Below are 20,557 nucleotides of genomic sequence, written 5' to 3'. Positions count from 1 at the left end.
GTGTGTGTGTGTGTGTGTGTGTGTGTGTGTGTGTGTGTGTGTGTGGTGTGTGTGTGTGTGTGTGTGTGTGTGTGTGGTGTGTGTGTGTGTGTGTGTGTGTGTGTGTGTGTGTGTGTGTGTGTGTGTGGTGTGTGTGTGTGTGTGTGTGTGTGTGTGTGTGTGTGTGTGTGTGTGTGTGTGTGTGTGTGTGTGTGTGTGTGTGTGTGTGTGTGGTGTGTGTGTGTGTGTGTGTGTGTGTGTGTGTGTGTGTGTGTGTGTGTGTGTGTGTGTGTGTGTGTGTGTGTGTGTGTGTGTGTGTGTGTGTGTGTGTGTGTGTGTGTGTGTGTGTGTGTGGTGTGTGTGTGTGTGTGTGTGTGTGTGTGTGTGTGTGTGTGTGTGTGTGTGTGTGTGTGTGTGTGTGTGTGTGTGTGTGTGTGTGTGTCGTCCCGGCTCCTCGCTTCGGTCCCCGGCGTTCCCCCGTGTGTCCAGTGTCTCTCAGGCTGCCTCGGGGTTTGGCACGGCCCGGTGCCAGCCCGTCTCAGCCCGGGCCAACTTGTCGTGTGTGAAACAGGAAGTACGTCTCTCCGAGTCGACCTGTCGGACGGGGCTGGCTCACACTCAGCGACTTCATTAAAGGATTGTGTGACCAGAGGTTTAACATGTTCCTGTTTTACCTACTTCAAAATAAATCAGTGATGAGTTGTGCATACCTACTTACAGTACTGATTAAACATATCCCATAAAAATACCTAAATTAAGAAATGCTTGATTCTTCAAATATGTTAACAGCTGACTAAAAATATTATCTTTTTTGGAATATGGGTTAAAATTGTAATATTGCGTGCAAAGGTAGACGTTGTGTGCAGGGATCAGCAGGAGGTTTCTTTAAAGACCTGCAATATAGGACATGTGTATTAAAAGGACAGACAGAGCAAAGCTAATAGTCGGGGGTGACTGGTGGATTCAGGAAATTATTCTACATATTTTTCAACACACTTCTATTCAAATGACTCCTATGTGGCAAACAAAATCTGATTGAGATTTAATCTTGATTCTACATTTATGTAATGGCTCTATATCAGTTACTCCTCAGTTATACAGATTTGTCATCACCCTGCTTCGGTGTGTACATCGTACTGTGTGTTGAAGGTCAACTGAACTGGGCCGGCACTTTAATGATTCCTATATCTTTTCATCCCACTCTGTGTGTAGGATCACCACAACTGCAGCCTGCATGATGGACCTGCGCCGCTACCCTCTAGATGAGCAGAACTGCACTCTGGAGATTGAAAGCTGTAAGTACCGTTGTCCCTGACAACCAGCTCTCACGCCCACACGTAGACATTGAATTAAACAGATCCCACGTACACATGCAGCTTTGAAATCTGGTCCTGGAAACAGTCTGCCGGGCCCGGTGGCAGCAAGTTAGAAGGGAGGTTGATAAGACTGCAGTAAAACGCTGAGAAAGGCTGATGAGATATCAAGCGATACGCATCAAGAAGAGGAACATCACTAATGGCTCACTGACTGATAACATCCAGCCTAATTAATTCAACTCCAACTGCAGTGGCTTCCCAAGGCGTGGAGCAGCCTGATTAGGTCCTGTGTTCCAGGGCTGTGCTGATCCTGGATGCTATGTGCAGGTTCTTCCCGAAACTGCCTCCATGTTTGTACAGTGCAAAGAGCTAATTTCCTACGGAGTTTGTACGTGATCCAGCGTTCTCGAGTCGAGGGAGGGAGGGAGTGTGGAGGAACATGAGAGGAAAGACGAGGTCCTCTGCGTGTTTTATCTGGGTCCCCGGAGAAAAGGATTATGGGGCTGAATGTGGTGTATAGGGCTCAGTCATTCTGGGTTTGATCACGCTATTGCCAGCAGGGTTGATTGGCACAAAAACAGTGCGGGTCAGAACCGCCTCTCGCTGCTCCTCTCCCATTATGCTCGCCATCTCTCTCCTCATCACTCTCCCTTTCCGTTCCTCATCTCCTTTCTTTGCACAGTCTCATCCTCGTCTTTTTTTTTCTCCAAGCCTTTTTATCTCTCTCTCCATCACTCATGCTCTCTTTTTCTCCTCCTCCTCCTCCTCCTCCTCCTCCTCTCTCAGGCAGCTCAACACCCACACACACACACCCACACACACACACACACACACACACACACACACACACACACACACAACACACACACACCACACACACACACACACACACACAACACACACACACACACACACACACACACACACACACACACACACACACACACACACACCCACACACACCACACCACACACACACACACACACACACCAGCTCCAGTTTTGATCACCAAGCAGTATCTGCTCTCATATGGATTAACTGGCAATGGTTTTAACGTTGGAATCGCTTCATGCCAGAGCATGCTATTTTATTCAGACTAATGAGCCCAGAGAACTCTCACTTCCCTTGATAAACTTGATGTATTTTTAACAGACACTAGTCTTTAAACCCTAGATCCCCCGATACATCAGGAGCTCACTGCTGCGGCTCAGACCACTGGTCTCACATGCCGGACTGAGCAATAATTGATTTGTACCTCTTTAACACTTAAGATCTATTGTAGTGCATACACACACACATGCAAATACACACCCACAGTATGCACATCGTGGAGCTCATACTGCACTGTTTCTCATGACAGCCCAGGATGAGTACAGTGATGTAATACATTGACATCTTACTGAGCAGAGACAATGGTCCAGAACTAATGAAGCTACAAAATGACCATTTATGTACACGATATAAAATGCTCACTTAAGACATTTTTGGGCCAATCGTCTCCCTTTCCCAAACTCCACGACACCCTCCTGATGGCAGCCTGTCATGGCTGATCAGAACTGAACTGAGCTGCACATCTAAACAGCAGCATAGTGGACTCGGCCCTAATTGGGGTGATGCAAAGTCGCACAAGTCAGGGATCATGATAATGCAGAAGTGGAGGCAAAGCTTACTGTATTTGCTACAATTTCAACATTATGATCAACAGTTGCACCAGGGCGTGTGAAGTGTTTTCTCTCTTTTATTTCAGCCTGCTAACAAACTGGTGATTATCTCCATTTTTCTAATTTAAACATATCCCATGAAAAGACCTACATGAAGAAATTATTGATTCCTCTAAATATAGTAACAACAATGAAGAACATATGCTAAAAATCTTGTATTATAGTGGCTAAATCATAAATAAGCCAACATGTTGCAAACACTTTAGTTGGTGTTTATATTTTTAGTTGTAACCTTTTCTTATATCCTGATTTTTCCTTGTTTTTTCAAGGATCTACGGCTACAAAGTATCTGTTTCCCAATTAATTTAACAAGTATCTGTTGTGTAACAAATTCTAGTATATTTCTCTGTTTTAAAGACCTCCAAAAAACATTAAAACATATTGATGAGGCACACACATGTAATGGCTGACATGTTCTTTCATTACCATGAGCCCAAAACCACTTTGGTTTATTTTTAATCAAAGACTTACTAAACCACCAATTCTGGATTAATCTGCAAAGTAAAACAGCCCCTAACTAATACAGAATGTACTGCTGTTTGTGTTACCTTTACTAAAAGCTACAGGGCCTTGTGGGCTTTTTAAGACCTTTTATTAAATCGACATGTAAATTCTCAGGATGAAGTGGAGTGGCACAGGAACGATTAATAAGCCAGAATTTGTAAAGAGACGGGAAACCAATTGTAATTTTAGTTTTTTCATGGGATTTGTTGGTAGTATAAAATAGTGCAACCTTACTTTTTTCACAGCAGACATTTTGACATGTCTTGGTATGTGTAAATAGTAAAATGTAAAATGTCTGTTCAGTATTCCGGGTCCTGGTGTAGGGCATGCAGCTTCATGAAGAATGCAGCCATTGCTGATATTGTTAGCAACACCTGTGCTTTGCCTGTGACGAGTCAAAATGTCTGCTGTGAAAAAAGCCTACGGGTGAAGTTGGCTGCCTGTCCAACCAATAACAACCCAACACGAGCACCATGACTAACTTCACCTTGAATGTCAGTGCAACCGCAGAAGAGAATTGTGTGTTAATTTTTTTAAATCAAAGCCTTGCAGTTTAATTATTCATCACATCTGAATAGGTCACTGCCTCTATTTTGAGTGCGAGGCAGACAAAGATCTCAGAGCGCTGTGAGGGAGAACAGAGATGGCTGCTCCCTGTTAGTCGCTGTTCATGTCAAAGACGGTCTCCAACATCATGCTCCAAATCTCGGCTGTGTTATGTAGCTTCAAATTAGCACGCAAGTTGCTACTGCAGAATGCTTTGCTCCCAACATTAGTTTATTCTTTTATATGCATTGGAGTTGAGCAGTTTTTCTACAAAAAAAAACAAACATTTAAGATCATAATCTATCACATCGATTTGTTCTTAAGCTTTACTTTTTCTTCATTGATGGTGTACTTGAGGAGGACAGAGGACTTTTCAAAAACTCTTTATTGTTGGTGTGTTTAAGAAAGCCACAACATATATCATTTCGGAAATGGTTAAAAGCTATGTTTTTGAAAACACACAACAAGCCAACATGATTTTTGTTTTGGTGGCTGAGAGCCAAGAGAGTGATGTTTCTGGAGTTTCCATTAAGCATTTGAACAAACCACCAAGAAAGCATTTTAAAAATGACATGCGCCCGCTGTGTTCCTAACATGCATTTATAGTTTATCTCTGACAATAAATAAATTCTGCTTTGTTTTGTGATGGATTACAAATCTGAAACAGTTGTCAAGTCATTTAGCTTTCATGGTGTGCTCAAGTTAATGGTAAACAAATGAATCCTAAAATGTGTGCATGCTTTAAAACATTGATTCTGAAACATTTATGCTTTTAGCACTTAAAAATGCTAATTCAACTTGTTACACCTCGTTAAAATGTTCATATTTCGTCTTCTATCCAATACCACCGTTTTGTTTTAAACAAGCGACAAAATGCTCCCAAAACTGAACATACATTAGCATAGCCCAAATGTTGAGCATCCTGAGACCCCTTGAGAGGGTCTCGTCCCCATTTTTAAGAACTTCTTTTGTAGGTGAGCTAAAACATGCAAAACAAGTGACATTAACATTTAACATTCCTGCATACCATTCTGCATTAAAGACCATAACTTGGTGATGACATTGTTTCTCTTTGGTCTGCAGATGGCTACACAACAGATGATATTGAGTTTTACTGGCGAGGTGGAGACGGCGCTGTGTCCGGGGTCGACAGAATAGAGCTGCCACAGTTCTCCATTGTTGATTATAAACTCATCTCTAAGAACGTGGTCTTCTCTACAGGTACACAACAGTCCACTTTTACTTCGGTTCTTTGACATTGGAGGTGTGGGTTTTTACGTGTACTGACCGCAGAAAATGGGTTATTGTAAAGAAAAAGTACATTTCATTGTTTTTTTTCCTATTCAATATCCACACAAGTAAGATATGGATCCTCCCTGGTATCACGGGAAATAAAGCTTTTATTTATAGTCTTTGAGGGAAAATCTATTTCCATCCCACTTCCTCTCTCCCTGTGCCTCCTTCAGGTGCCTACCCCCGCCTGTCCCTCAGCTTCAAACTGAAGAGGAACATTGGTTACTTCATCCTGCAGACATACATGCCTTCCATCCTGATTACCATCCTCTCCTGGGTCTCCTTCTGGATCAACTACGATGCCTCGGCTGCCAGAGTGGCCCTGGGTAGGATCGCCTCGCCACCGCTGAACAGTGACCCTGGGAAATAACCTAAAGCTAAATGATAACAGAGCATGAAAAGAGCTATTAACCATGTTGAGCCTTTTACATTTAGACTTGCATTAGATATACATTGTGTCAGCCTGATCTCTGGTTTGTTTTCCCAGCATTGACTTTTTTTCCCATTAGCTTTAAGCATGTGAGTGATAGCAGTGTGTGATAGGCTGCCTGGCTAAATGTCTGTTGTTCAGAGATGACTATATACATGACTCATGCAGAGCGAGATGCACTGCAGCTCGACCTTGAAGCGTGTTGTCTTTATCTCTGCCTGTCTGTCTATCGAAGCCCCCCATTGGTTGGAGATTCCAGCTTATCAGAGCCTGATCACGGCTACATTTCGGCCAAATGAAAGGTGGCAACATTTGCATAACTGCGCCTTATACATTTTAATGTTTTTACATGATGTCAAAGCGCCCCTGATACTAAAATGAAAGCTCCCTTTAGTGTTAAACTTGGGTATGACAGGTCAGGGCAGCAGAGGAAATGGCTTTGAGCTTTATGTGTGTTGTTCTTGTCACACACCATTTGTTTTCTGGAGTGGGACACATGCGGCTTGGAGCCCCAGATGGTGCATTCAGAGGGTAGCGTGATTTAAAGATCTGCCTCCGCTCAGCCTCCTGAAAACATGCAGCAAGCGAGCGCATCCTAAGAGATGAGGCTCCATGCTACAGTGACAATGCTGGCTGCCGGATTATTTATAATACGTGTGAATCTGACCAAATGCAGATTGTGCATGCAAATGTCTAATGTATCAAACACAGTGTGTGTATGTAAAAAAACAGGTGAATTGTGCTGTGACTAATAGCAGATGTTTACAGCTTGCTTTTATGTAGCCTACAGTTTGTCCTCTGTCCATTTGAATACATGATTGCATATACACCACACACACACACACACACACACACACACACACACACACACACACACACACACACACACACACACACACACACACACACACACACACACACACACACACACACACACACACACACACACAAACACGCACACAGTTTTAGTCTCAGGAGGTTTCGGTGGATCTTTTTCTCCATATGGGTTCACATTATTTCAGGTCGGTTTGGTATAAATAAATACTATATAATTCATGTTATGAACATGAATGCTTATGTTCACAAGCACATACTGAAATCCTTTGAAGATGAGCACCTGATCTCAGTCATTTTGATGTAGGGCAAATTCTCATCAAACAGAACATTCCTGTTCATTCATTACGTCCTTTATAAGTAGGTTTGTTAGTTAAGAAAGCTGTAAACCTACAGCATAGCCAAGGCTGAAAGGAAAGTCAATACTTTTGCAGTTATTTGGACACATTTAAATTAAGGCTTGATGATTGTAATAGATTCAAAATGAATATGATTCATGAAGATAACAGCAGAACTCGACTGGTTCTTTATTTGGTTTGTACCATTAGCCTTGTAGATGAAAAGATCCATCAAGAGAACACAATGTGTTTGAAGATGACATTAAGGCATTTTCACGCTTCAACGCTTTGATTATCAGCCACGAATCACGCACACATTGAAGGTGTTTTATCTGCAGTGGAAAATGAAATTCAGAAAAGTACCTGGTACCAAAAGCAACTCAGGTCGAGTCGTTCCATGCAGGGGAACTTCTGCAGATGTTTGATTCATTGCCATCCAACCAAAGCCAGATAAAAAGTTTCTGTGATCTTTTAGCCTGGACCAAGTGTTTGACCGACATATCTACAGTATATTACCATTCCTCGAGCCAAGCAGCTTGCATGGCTACCTCTAACATAATATATTGGTCAAATTGTTTTTCACTGTACAGATGATGTTAAAAAATGTCTTACAGCGTCTAAAGACTTCACTTTCTTTCTAAACGTGTGACCTGTGGTATCCAGGGATTACTACGGTGCTGACCATGACCACCATCAACACCCACTTGCGAGAGACGCTCCCAAAGATCCCCTACGTCAAGGCTATTGACATGTACCTGATGGGCTGCTTTGTGTTTGTCTTCCTGGCCCTGCTGGAGTACGCCTTCGTCAACTACATCTTCTTCGGCCAGGGCCCCCAGCGACAGAAGAAGGCGGCTGAGAAAGCAGCCGTGGCCAATAATGAGAAGCTGAGACCCGACCCAAAGGTACATGTGCAGGCGAACCTCCTCTAGAGGTATCTGTGCTGTCGGTTAATGTTTGTGTGTTTGTTTCTGTTGTAGCAAATGACTTCTTCTCCTCTCAAGGTCAATGTGATGCTGTGATCAATGCTTGATGTCCTCTTTACTCCTTCTCTAGCTCTCCGTTTCTCACTTGTTTAGCCTTGTGTATCATCTTTATGACTCAGACTAGGATCTGAAAGAGTGAATGAAGAACCAATGATTGGCCTATGCTTTATCTCCATATTTCTGTGTCTCTCAAAGGGCAAGCCACCTTGAAAGAAAATCACCTTCCCTTTAAATTTCATTCAGCTGCTAAAGTTAGCAGGAACAACAGCAACATAAAAAAATAAAACACCCTTTCCTTCTGAGTGTGGCAAGCTTCGATTTCCCCTAAGTAACAGTGCTGATTTTGTATGCTTGCAGTGGCTGGTGGGAAATGTAGTTCAGAGAGATGATGCTCTGTATGCCAGAATGAAACAGAGGGAAATTGACGCATATGACTCGATGTGGGATCCCATCTTTGTGGACGATGCCGCATTAGGACTAGGCGAGCAAAGAAATAAGGTACTGGAGGTTTTGAAAGTCAAAACTAACAATGTCATCAATCTGAATCAATCCAGATCAGAAGAAAATGCTGTAGTTTTTGTGCATTTCTTTGATTTCTATAGATTTTTAAGGCAACTTTGATCATCACTCCCACCATTGTGTTTTTTCCCTCTCTTGGTTTGCTCTTCATGCATTTTCCTGACAAACATGGCTTAGCAGTTTGATTTCTGCAGGCATTATTTTAATCCTAACTTGGGCTGTACATCTCAATTGATGGGAAATAACAATCATGGCAAGAGAGAAGAAAACATCAGTAGCTTCTCTTAAGATAATGTCATTCAGATACAAAAAACTGTACAATCAAAAAGTCAATTGATAACTGTCTTAAAAAATATGGATAGCTAGATAATGAAAGAGACCATTTTCAGTTTGATGAATAGCGCCAACAAAGTGGCTTCGCTTTATAAGTGAGTTATAACAAAAACAACAAAATACAACCAGCTCCATTTACAGCGGGACAGGATTTAGATTATAGGGACGTTTTACCTCAGAAGTCAGGCTATGGATGAAGAAATGTTGATCCGAATTCACTTCCCACAACGTCTTTCCTGACCTGCCCCCAGAACCTTTTAAGCCTCTCCTTCATCTTTGCAAAGTCCTTACTATTTCTCTCAACCTTCTCCTGTCACATTTTTTCCTTTGCTTTCTCTTTCTTTTTCTTCAGTTTGTCTTGTGAATCGACAGAATTTTAACCACACTCTGGTTGAAATTCTGAGATGACAATGAAGATTTCTCCATGACAATTAGTTTGTGGAGCATGTTATGCTCTTCCAGGAATGTTATCTCATAGTCTTGTGGTTGTTTTATCACTCATATATTGATTGACAGATGATCAATGATCATTTAAAGTGCTTTAAAGAATGTCACTGTAAGTAACACACTTTTTGACTCATTTGCATTACCCATTCTAGCACCTCATCAGTATTATTTACATGATTTGAATGATCTAATTATCCTTGTAGCTAATAGTAATTGTGCTAGAGTTACTTTGAAGACCTTTAGATTTCCTCTTGGCAGTAACTTCTCATGGCTCCACTTGTTTTTACACCCTCACACAGATGACTCCCGACGACAACATCCTGTTCAGCACCCTGGAGATGAAGAACGAGATGGGTGGTGGTGGGGATCTGTCCCGGGGCCTGGGGGCACCCGGAGACCCCCGCAACACCATGCTGGCCTACGATAGCTCGACGCTGCAGTACCGCAGGGCAGCCATGGCCCGCCAGAACTATGGCCACAGCGCGTTGGAGCGCCACGCCCAGAAGAAGTCCCGCCTACGGAGACGGGCCTCCCAGCTCAAGGTGAATATCCCAGACCTGTCCGACGTGAACTCTATCGACAAGTGGTCCAGGATGATCTTCCCCACCGTCTTCTCCTTCTTCAACGTCGTCTACTGGCTCTACTACGTCCATTAAAACCCGGCGGCGTCCGGTGGCGTCCGGTGGCCAGCCTGAAAAGAAGGGGGGAGGGGGGAGAAGAGGGGGATTTAGATGAGAGTAATGATGGAAAGTTGATGAGAGAGAAAGAATGAGGGATAAACAGTGCACCAACTCTTTTTAGCTGGTTCACTTTAGAAAAATTGAAGAGAATGCAAAGACTTTTTGGATGGACTGCAGCAGCACCCAACACTTCAGTCAGCAGTGACTCTTTTAGGATTTGGAAACACCTTAAAACGTCTGACAAACACTCGAAAAAGAAGAGCGACTTTTAAAAAGACAGAAATGGTGCCTGGTCCAGAATTTCAATATATCACTAATATTTGTCATTCGTAGCTTACTCTCTGTGGATCAAATATTTATGCTTGTGTTTGCATATACTTTAAGGATTTGTTTTGTTTAGTATCTATTTACTTCGTAGCCGAGCTGTCTGCATCCAGGAAAGCTTTATAAATGATTTTAAAGGAGTCATCCTTGATAGTCTATTTTCCTATAATTACTGTATATCAAAAACATCCTTTAAAAGCATGCTTATGTTTGATTTCATTTGCATCTCAGTCATGATAATGAAGGAGCGCAAAGCATTTTAGTTTCACTAGTTGAGGTTAGTCTGTCAGTTATTTTTATTGCAGCTTTGGCTTAGGACGGCCCCCTGGGTGGATGTTTGGGAGTCGCTGGGTGACAACATCTGGACAACAGGGGGCGCTCTTTTCTCTGGACATCCCTCTGGGGCTTCAATGGTGCCAATGCTGAACAGAAAAAGCTTCCTCAGTTGTTAAAGGTCTCATGTTGTCCGGTGAAAGAGCAGGACTGTTGGACACTGCCGCTTTGGCCAAGTTTTTGTTTTGCTGTGCTGACAAAGTCCATTTCACCACGTGTTATTTTTTTAAAGAGAACATTTGACTCCTCCGTACTTTCTGTCATCGTGAGGAGCTTCAGAGGGGGACAATGGCTTCAACACGACTCAAGCTGGTGTAAGAACTTTGCTGACAGATAAGCTGAGTTTCATTGCAACCAGAGTTGCTGCATAAATATGGCAATCCACAATCATCATTATCAGTAGTTTTGAATGATAGAAGTATGATGCGTTTCATTGTGATTAGGTTTCTGTTTTGAAAAACTGTAGATAAACATAAATCATGTTTAAAGAAAAAGAGAATTCATTTTTATAAATCAATACTCACATTATTGTGTAAATATTATGGATTTATTCTATTTAAATGGGTCTCTGTTGTTGTTTTTGCAGTTGAATTACAGATCAAATGTTCCATTCAGTAAAAAAAAAAGAAAAAGAGCAATTTAACTGAGGAAAAAGAAAAACACAATTCACAACTTTGCTGACTCTGTACTTTTTGGACTTTTTCTCTCTTTTCTTTCTTTTTAATGGACTCTAAAAGCATCTACTTGCTGAAACTAAAGCACTTCCAGACACCAGTGACTTTTGGGTCAATGTTTTGTTCTCCAGAAATGGCTAAACAAGGACCCCACTATCCAGGCATTGAAGTCAGGCATATTTTGTACAAAGTTTCTGTAAATTCCAATTGTAATATTTCATAATGACTGTAAATATCTTGTGTAATGATTGTCAGCAATTATGAAGATGTATCTAAATTCAATTAAAACTCAATTCAGTCTATCACTTCAATAACAGAGTACACGGCTGGCGGTTTTATGCGTCCTGGATGAATGTGCGGCTGTTCATGAGGAAGGACTGTCGTGCTCACGGCTGATTGAGTGTCTGAATGAGTGAGTGAACAACTAAACCCGACACAGGGAGAGAGTGGGCAAGCGAGGGCAGCAAATGTAGGGGTGAATGGAGCGATGTAAGGGCTGCAGCTGGGGACTATTGGCTGCATAATGGATGGAGAGGAGGAGTCGGAGCGAGGGTCTGAGCTCTGAGCAGGGCCGAGCGCAGACCCCAGCCTCAGGGGACATTAACGCAGAGAGCCATGGATATGGAGGCACTCTTCAGACTCAACTGTGGCCCGCTGGCTGCAGGGGCCATGGTACACAGGACGAGAGAAGAAAATAAAAGGCAAGAGAGAGAGCCATTCATCTCGACCTGCATCCTCCCCTCTCTCAGCACACCAACTGCACTCTGCACTACACTCCCTTTCTGACCTGACCACTGTTACAGCTCTTAAATGGATGCTATTGCATATTTGATGGTGCAAAACACTGCATTTTTTATATTTAAAAAGGGATTTTGTTCTAGCAGAGACTGATGTGAAGCTAATGTTTGACGTTGAACTTAAAGAACTAGAAGAACACAATCAGATACCAACAAATGGAGTATGTTTTTGACTGTAAGGGAGTAAATGTTGGAGGAACATCATGATTCGGAAATATGAGCAAAAGCAGGAAATGAGGATTTCAGTCAGACAAAAAGAGCCTTGAATAAACAGGAGGGGACTTTCCATATTGAGCTCAGGAACATGGAGGACAAATGGAAATGTAACACAGAGAGGGTAATAGTGTGGAGGGTTTTTTAGCTGGAGGTTTTTTTAAGATGAGAAAAAGACACCCAAATTGCAAGTGGTGATGTTTGTGTGTCGGTCTGTGAAAAAAACTTTAAATGCAAAATAATCTAAAGAAAAAGCAAAGTTGTGTAAAAAGGATGTAATGCAACATGGTGATCCCTTTTTTCAGGTTCCTCCAATCATTGGTAAACATCAGATTGACATTTCTGTTCCCATTCACTTAAACAGATGTAATATCCACAGATGGTGTGTGCTAAATTGGCCCTCTGTCTCTCTATCTCTTTTGCTCCTTTCAAAAAGTGCATTTTTGTTGAAATGGAAGAGGGGGGCGAAAGGCAGATGCTTTATACTTTGTAGTGTTTCCATGTCACTGGAGTAATTAGGAATGCACAGACCTCTGCTCTGTGGAGTGTGTATGAGTGTTGTGTGTGTGTGTGTGTGTGTGTGTGTGTGTGTGTGTGTGTGTGTGTGTGTGTGTGTGTGGTGTGTGTGTGTGTGTGTGTGTGTGTGTGTGTGTGTGTGTGTGTGTGTGTGTGTGTGTGTGTGTGTGTGTGTGTGTGTGTGTGTGTGTGTGTGTGTGTGTGTGTGTGTGTGTGTGTGTGTGTGTGTGTGTGTGTGTGTGTGTGTGTGTGTATTCACTCACAGCTGCGGTCACTGTGCAGTCGGCATGCCAGCCAAGCCAAACCCAGCCAGAGCTGACTGGGACTGGTGAGAGGGTGAGTCTCGTCACGCCACTCCCCCGCTAAACACATGTAATGGATGGAAAATCAAGCTGAGCTACCAAGCAGAGATAAAAAAAAAAACCTGTGTCAGCTGTTCAAGGACAACACAGGAAATCATTTAAATGTTTTGATTGATGATAAATCACCTGCAAGGTCGAGCATGGCATCCGTTAAAAAAGACAATAAAGCTCCATCTGCCTTCATTTGGAGGCACTTTCACAATAATGCCTCTCTCTGCTAACCAGGTACAAATACTGTAGTACCAATTACTATGGCTATTACTGGCTGGATTTTAAATGTAACTACAAGTTACAAGTCTGTTTAAACTTTAAGCCTGCTCTGGAAAAGACAACATATGCTAACATGAGGAAGTGGAAGGCATCCTACATGCATGCCATCTGTGCAAGAAGCTGTTTTTTTTGTTCATACGTGAGAGTCTCAAACACATACATGTTAACACATGCAATCACCTAATGCATTATAATCACGGTCAATTTCGAACCCTTTCATTTTTTGTCAAAGGTTGTTTTATTTGCAGGCTTACCAATGACCTCTCAGTGGATGAGGGGAGAATAAACAGGGTCTTTTCTGACATGCCCCAATACATATTGCTTATTATAATCTTCAGTGTCTTTAAATATTGTGGATTTAATTCTCCATTTGTATACTTGTGAATGGCGTTGTGTATGTTCCCTCTGCTGCGTTCATTCACACTCTGTAAACTCTTCATATACCTTTCCCCGAGCAGTTGTTGCGCTCCGCTCGGTGTTGTGTTGTCAGTTCACATCTCCTTATGACCCACTGCACCAATGTTCTGCCCTGCAAATATTAGATTGTCAGCTGTGCATACAGTATTAGTGTTTCTATTGTTTTCTTAATGTTAAAAAACAATAGGATGCGGGTGGTGTCATATAACACACGTGTGGGGCACAGTGCTGGTGATAAAGCGAGGTGGCTGGTTGTTGATAAACTGTTGGAGGAATGTGATATTATGTGCTTACAAGAGACATGGTTACCTAAGCAAGATTTGGAAAGGCTGAATACACTACATGCTAATTTTCATGGAGTTGGAGAGTCAACTACTGATCTCTGTGGTGTGGCGATTCTCTGGAACAGTAAATATGATCCTTTGGTTACAGTGGTAAGATTGGACGTCGACTGGGCCATTGGTATAGAGATCAAGTATGAAAATAGGTCATTTATTATCGTAAATATTTACACACCTTATGAATCATATGAAAATGAAGATGAATATCGCAATAGAATGGAATTTGTTAACGCATTGAGAAGGATATTAATCACTATACCTCACTCACTGACAAATCATTAGACTTGGTTGTAATTCCTAGAGAAGCAATGCTGTGCCGTGACACCAACTGTAAAAATGCGCAGCATGGTAGTGATCTATGTTTTACATATGATCTTATTATTGATGTGTTAAATGCCTCAAGTAAGGGTTTTTACAACAGTAAGAAAAAGGAGCATAGTATAAAACCTGGATGGAATGAACATGTGTCTGAGCTACACTCTGCTGCTAGAGATGCTTTGAAATTGTGGGCCGAACATGGGCGGAGGAAGCATCCTGAATGTGGGGGGGACATTTAAAAAAAATATATATATTTCCTGTATTCTGGTGCATTTTAACAGGTGGTTTGATACTTTTATGTGGCTATACTAGCATGAGGAAAATGATGGGTACATTTTGTAATTTCATCCAGTAGTAAAGAAAGGAAACATATTTGATTATTAATTCAGAGCCGTCTTTGAATTAATAAAAAGCAGTTTAAATGCCCATTTTTTGTACATTTATATACAACAATAAATATTTGTGAGTGCATTGAGAGATATTGTTGTGGAGAGTCATTTATATATAAATCGCAAAATACATTTGTGAATCCTTCTGTGAGCATTTATTAATATTGAGACTGATCTGACTCCATACAGATGTTAAGTTCACCTAGGAATGGTATCATTGACTTGAATGTTCAAATAAATGTTGCTCTTCTGTCTATATTGGTCATATGATGCCCCTTGACTGAAATGCTTCCTGTTCAATATCCCCACTGATTTCCTTAAAATTCTGGGATGAGAGTCCACATCACAATTTACTCTAAACTGTCATTTCCCTTTCATCACTCACCTCAGCAATGGACCTCTCTCCACTGTCTGTGTATTCTACCTCTGACTCACTCTCAAGCGCCTAGATGTTAAGAGAGGTGGTGAAGTGATCATTATTTATTGAGCAGTATACTTTTTCACATTAAATCATAACAAGTCATACTGAATGTAAATACAACTGACTCTAAAGTAAGTCCCAGTCTGTGACATTGGACATTTTGAAGACTCAAAGTCCCAAGCAGTAGGTAGAATATTAGCTAGTCTATGCAATGTGCACAGCAAATAAATAGTTAACTGAATACTGGGATGGACATTGCCTATAAGCACTCAGTAAAACATAAACACACACAAAAAGCTTCTGAATGATAAGAAGTATAATTAAAACATAATGTACATTACCATTTTGAGAGAGAGTACCTAAGTTAAAGAACTCAGAAAATAGTCTCTTATCGAACTGAGGCTCCAGTAAAACACACTGACTGCAGCTCTACATGGACATCAGTAAGCCGTTTATGAGTATTATCCCAGTTATGATCATATTGGGGATATGGTGTTTACATGAGCACAGAGATCGGGTTATTCATGTTTCCTGTTTACATGATAAATACTAGTAACCTGGCATTTTGATGCCTTTTCTCATCTAAACTATTCAGTATTTGTATCTCTCTATCATGACATAAAGACGAAACTCCTCTCCAGAAGCTTTTGCCACCGCCGCCATCACTGTTAACTGATTAACTGCTACCAGCTGAGGACTTACTTTCCTCTTCTTTGAAAAAAATGTTCTTATGTCCATGTTGTCTGGGGGAGAAAACATATCAAACCAAGGCCCATTCCCAAACCGCCCCCTACACCCTACCCAGGGTCGGCGTCATGGGGGGTCATTCGCGGGCCATGCCCCCCTAAATGAGTCACTGTGCCCCCCCAACGCAGGGTGGGCAAGCCTTATTGCAACTTTGCCGTTTTTTTTTTTAATCATATAAGTTAAAACGTTTCCACCAAAAGTTTTTTGTGTGAAATACATCAGAAATAAAGAATACACATTTGTATTCTTTATTTATTCTTTATATGAAACACAGCCTGAGGTGTGCTCACTGCTGCTCTCTGATTGGTGTGTTGCTTGACCAATGACCCCGACTTTTGTTTTGTTATCATTACGTGGCTGTGTGTTTAGATGAAAGCCCAGTGGCGATCTGTCCATCTGTTATACTGATTATACAGTAAAGCCATCGAAAATAATATGATATACAGTACAGTACAAGTACATGGGTCTCTGTGTTTCATTCAAGCTCGGCTCTCTGTGTGTGGCACGAGCGCATTTTGTCAGTGCGCGAGCGGTAACGTGGAATGTTGTTAGCATCTGGTTAGCTAGCTATGCTAACGGATATAAAGGGCTGTTTCTACACCAAGGTGGAGGACAGTCCTCTCCTGTCAGACTGAGAGGATCTTATAACGTCAGCTCAGTGAGGTAAAGGACTCTCAGTGTTTAGATAGTTCACTTTAGTGTAAGTTATCTCAGTGGGTCTCAAACGGTTTGGTGACCATTTATGTAAACAAGTATTTGCGAGGAATAGGCTACCTTTATATGATCATTATAGTTATTAAAGAATAAGAGAATAAATGAAAAACGGGTATGACATACTATAGGACAATAACACAAGAATACCATTTAAAAGGGGAGTGATTAGTAAAATATCCATAAAGAAAAAGTAAATCTGTGTACAGTTCTGTTTCATATGGATGTTGAGAGATGTATCCATAGATCTCTTCATTTTGCTCTCAAAGTGCACCAGATTGATGCTTTTAACTTCAATATTTTAAAAATAATCTTCCCGGGGGAGCATGCCCCCGGACCCTCATAGAGGAGGTTAGGTCCACCCCCCACCTAAAACATGTTCACATGGATAGGATACTAAATACATTTGCACACTTTTCATATGGTGGCCTATGTCCATATGTTTCTGTTTTGGTGGTCGTGCCACAACCGTGCATGTATGCACAAGTCATAGGTGCGCTATAAAATAGCACTACACCCCTGCAATGTGTGTGAAAGACAATAAACTTTACAGCATGTTTTTTTAAATTGAAGTTGCGTTGGTGTTTGTGTTGGTTGTTGACGGCAGTATGTGCCCCCCCTTGGTAAATGATTGCCCCCCCATTTGATTTGTTCTAGAGCCGACCCTGACCCTACCCCTCCGTTTGCGCGTTAACGCGGAGGGTCCGCCATATTGAGGGCTGTTCCAAACCAACGAGTGTGGAACGGTGTGGAGGGGGAGTGGGCTATCAAGCCCTCAAACAGCGAGTCTGCATCGGTGTTGACTTGAGACCGGTCTCTACCTGACCGGAGTCACGCTGTGTGTGTCCATCAGGAAACACGCTGTTTACAAACAGTTCTTGCAAACATCCACTGATAAACTGCGATGTTAACAACCTCATGATAACCTCATATGTTTTAACTTAGGATCATACCTGAGAAAAAGATAAATGTGTTCATTTTATTATAAAGTTGCAAAAACTAAGAAGCTTATAAACATCAGGTTTCAAACTAAAAGAGCTTTACAAAAAAGTAACACAATTAAAGATGTTTGGAGTTTTATTTGAGTTATTAATTTACATTTTTTGTCAAAGAGATGCTGATTTGAAACCGTTGTTACATACAGTTACGGCACTTCCTGTTTCTGCCGGAGAGAGGGGAGGCCGTCCCAAAGCTTGCCGCTGTATTTATACCATGATTTACCCTTAACCCTTATAGGCCATAAGGTGAACCCTGTTATCGTTTCAACCCGCTCCACAGAAGTGGAACTACACAATCTTTAGTTCATAAAAAAGAACGAGTCATGCTTATCCACCAAAAAAAAGTTCGTCGCTAAAATTCCTGTCAATTCTTCTAGGCACGTAATTATTGGCTGAACTAGTCCCTTCAAAGCGTAATAATATCTTGGTCAAAAGTAGTGCCACGGTCCGTCACGTGATCGCGCTACACCAATTGGGTAGCTGCATATACCGGTATCAACAAACAGATTTGGAAAAAATGGCGACCGCCATGGTTTCATCGAGTAGCGGGGACGAGGAAAACGCACCAGAAAGTCTCAAAAAGTCAAAATTATCAACACACAAACATTGTTACATGCATATTACGTCTGTGAAGCACGAAAAGGTTGATTATTTTACCAATACAAGATGGAATACCAGGACAAGCTTACAACGGTGGCATTGATTTTGAAGTTACAAATACAATATTATCATATTACAATAATAATAATAATAATAATATAATATATATATATTATATATATCTATAATAATAATATATATATATCTATAATAATAATCTATATATATCTATAATAATAATCTATAATAATAATAATGCAATTCATCAAATTATTATATGATGAATGAGTAAATAAATGAATCAATGGTCATTGGTATAAGTACTGCATTTTATTGATCTAAATTACTTAACGTAACAAGTTAACCTTCTTCTTGGACGCAGCTATGTATGAAATCAAGTCATGTTTATTTCAAGAGTGCATTTAACATGTACAGGGTAACAATAACAACAGACAGACACAAAGTCCTCAGTCTAATGGAATAATCCACGAGCTCAGCCAATGAACCTAGCGATGCGAACATGGTAGTCCAGGAATGTTGTTGTAGCTGGAGTTGGCTGATAAACGCTGCTAGCCAATGTTGATTCGATGGTCAACTCTGTTCCCAGATAGTAAAACCTCTCACAAATACCGCGTATATAACGCAAATACCTCGGACTTAGTGATGTATTAAGACATATGACAAAACATGACATAAAACAAGCATACAGCACTGTTTAGAATCCATTTGGTCTGGTTTAGCGTAACCATGTAGGCGGCCATCTTTCACTTCTGTTGACAATATGCAGCTACCCAATTGGTGTAGCACGATCACGTGACAAACCGTGGCACTACTTTTGACCAAGATATTATTACGCTTTGAAGGGACTAGTTCAGTCAATAATTACGTGCCTAGAAGAATTGACAGGAATTTTAGCGACGAACTTTTCTTTGGTGGATAAGCATGACTCGTTCTTTTTTATGAAATAAAAATTATGTAGTTCCACTTTTGTGGAGCGGGATTTCTTTTCTAAAGGACTTTTCGAGGTTCACCTTGCGGCCTATTAATGGAGGGAACTTCATTCAACTGCGAGTGTGGCTACAGACGGAGTTCACTTCGTCACGGAGGGGTAGGGTCGAGGGGGTGATTTGGGATTGGGCCCAAGAGATCGTCAGCTTTGGTTTTCGCTGTATTAACCATTTCTTGAACATTTGGTGTGTGTGCCTTACCTCCGCTACCGGCATCGCTTCATACAACAGGTCTGAGCTGTCCAACTATGACAACACTCCTTGAACATGCGCGCGCTATGTGAGAATCTGCCTTGGTACAACTCAGTGAAAACATGGTACGGAGTTTCATTGATTTGGGCATTCCCTCAATAAGCAAGTGGAATGGATTTGATAGTGAAGCACTGACACAGCGCTCTACAAAGTGCGGCGAGTGGATAGGTCGATTCACGGACTTTCCACATGGTAAAATTGGGGGGGTCTAAACTAATCATTTGAAAAAGTGGGGGCTACTTGTCCCACCCTCATATAATGGCTGCGACGCCCATGGGGCCGATTCAGGGAGGCCGAGACAGGGGTCTTTGTTTGAACATAAACAGGCCACTAATGCCAAATATTACAAGTATGCTGTCCGCTTCATTAAAAAAAATGAGGACACAATGAGGGCTGACTCACTTGCCAGAAAGCTGCGCAACAATAGTTGCTATGATTTCTGGAAAGAGGTCAAAGTCATAAACAGCTGTAAGACTCCCTGGCCGTCTTCCATTGAAGGAGTGTGTGGGTCAGGCAGCATCGCAGAACTGTGGCGACAACACTATTATGAGTTGTTCAACTGTGTTAAGAGTGATGCATTTGTGGTTGAAAAGGTTGACTCCACTGAAAATGTTACAGTTAGATCAGAGGAAGTCTACAACACTATAATGAATCTAGAAAATAACAAAGCTTGTGGCCCGGATCTCATTTTAGCTGAACACTTACAACATGCCAGTCTTAAGCTTGCTCCTCTTCTTGCTCTGTGTCTTACTGGTTTCCTTAATCATGGTGTCTTACCAGATTCCATGTTATCTGTGCTACTTGTGCCAGTCATCAAGGATAAAGCTGGGAAGATTAATGGCATTGATAATTACAGACCCATTGCTTTAGCTAGCATTTTCTCCAAAGTGTTGGAGAAAATTCTGTTGGATAGGCTGGAAAGGTATATTCCCACAGCTGA

At 41.5% G+C, this 20,557-nt stretch overlaps 1 protein-coding gene across 2 annotated transcripts in view; it reads left to right on the top strand.

Annotated features, from left to right (window-relative positions):
* The window catches only part of gabrb2a (gamma-aminobutyric acid type A receptor subunit beta2a), a 40,529-nt gene extending 28,960 nt beyond the window's left edge, over positions 1-11,569 (top strand). Inside the window, exons 5-10 of one of the 2 annotated variants that reach the window (XM_034231080.1) lie at positions 1,192-1,274; positions 5,151-5,288; positions 5,534-5,686; positions 7,626-7,867; positions 8,306-8,446; positions 9,547-11,569. In XM_034231080.1, coding sequence (XP_034086971.1) covers positions 1,192-1,274; positions 5,151-5,288; positions 5,534-5,686; positions 7,626-7,867; positions 8,306-8,446; positions 9,547-9,903 — 1,114 coding nt within the window. In that variant the 3' untranslated portion in view covers positions 9,904-11,569. The remainder of the gene's footprint in view (positions 1-1,191; positions 1,275-5,150; positions 5,289-5,533; positions 5,687-7,625; positions 7,868-8,305; positions 8,447-9,546) is intronic. The other variant, XM_034231081.1, reaches the window with a different exon arrangement.
* Positions 11,570-20,557: the final 8,988 nt, after the last annotated feature.

Source organism: Gymnodraco acuticeps, unplaced genomic scaffold (genome assembly GCF_902827175.1).
Source record: "Gymnodraco acuticeps unplaced genomic scaffold, fGymAcu1.1, whole genome shotgun sequence".
NCBI classification, from domain to species: domain Eukaryota; kingdom Metazoa; phylum Chordata; class Actinopteri; order Perciformes; family Bathydraconidae; genus Gymnodraco; species Gymnodraco acuticeps.
This window is presented reverse-complemented; position numbering and strand designations above follow the sequence as displayed.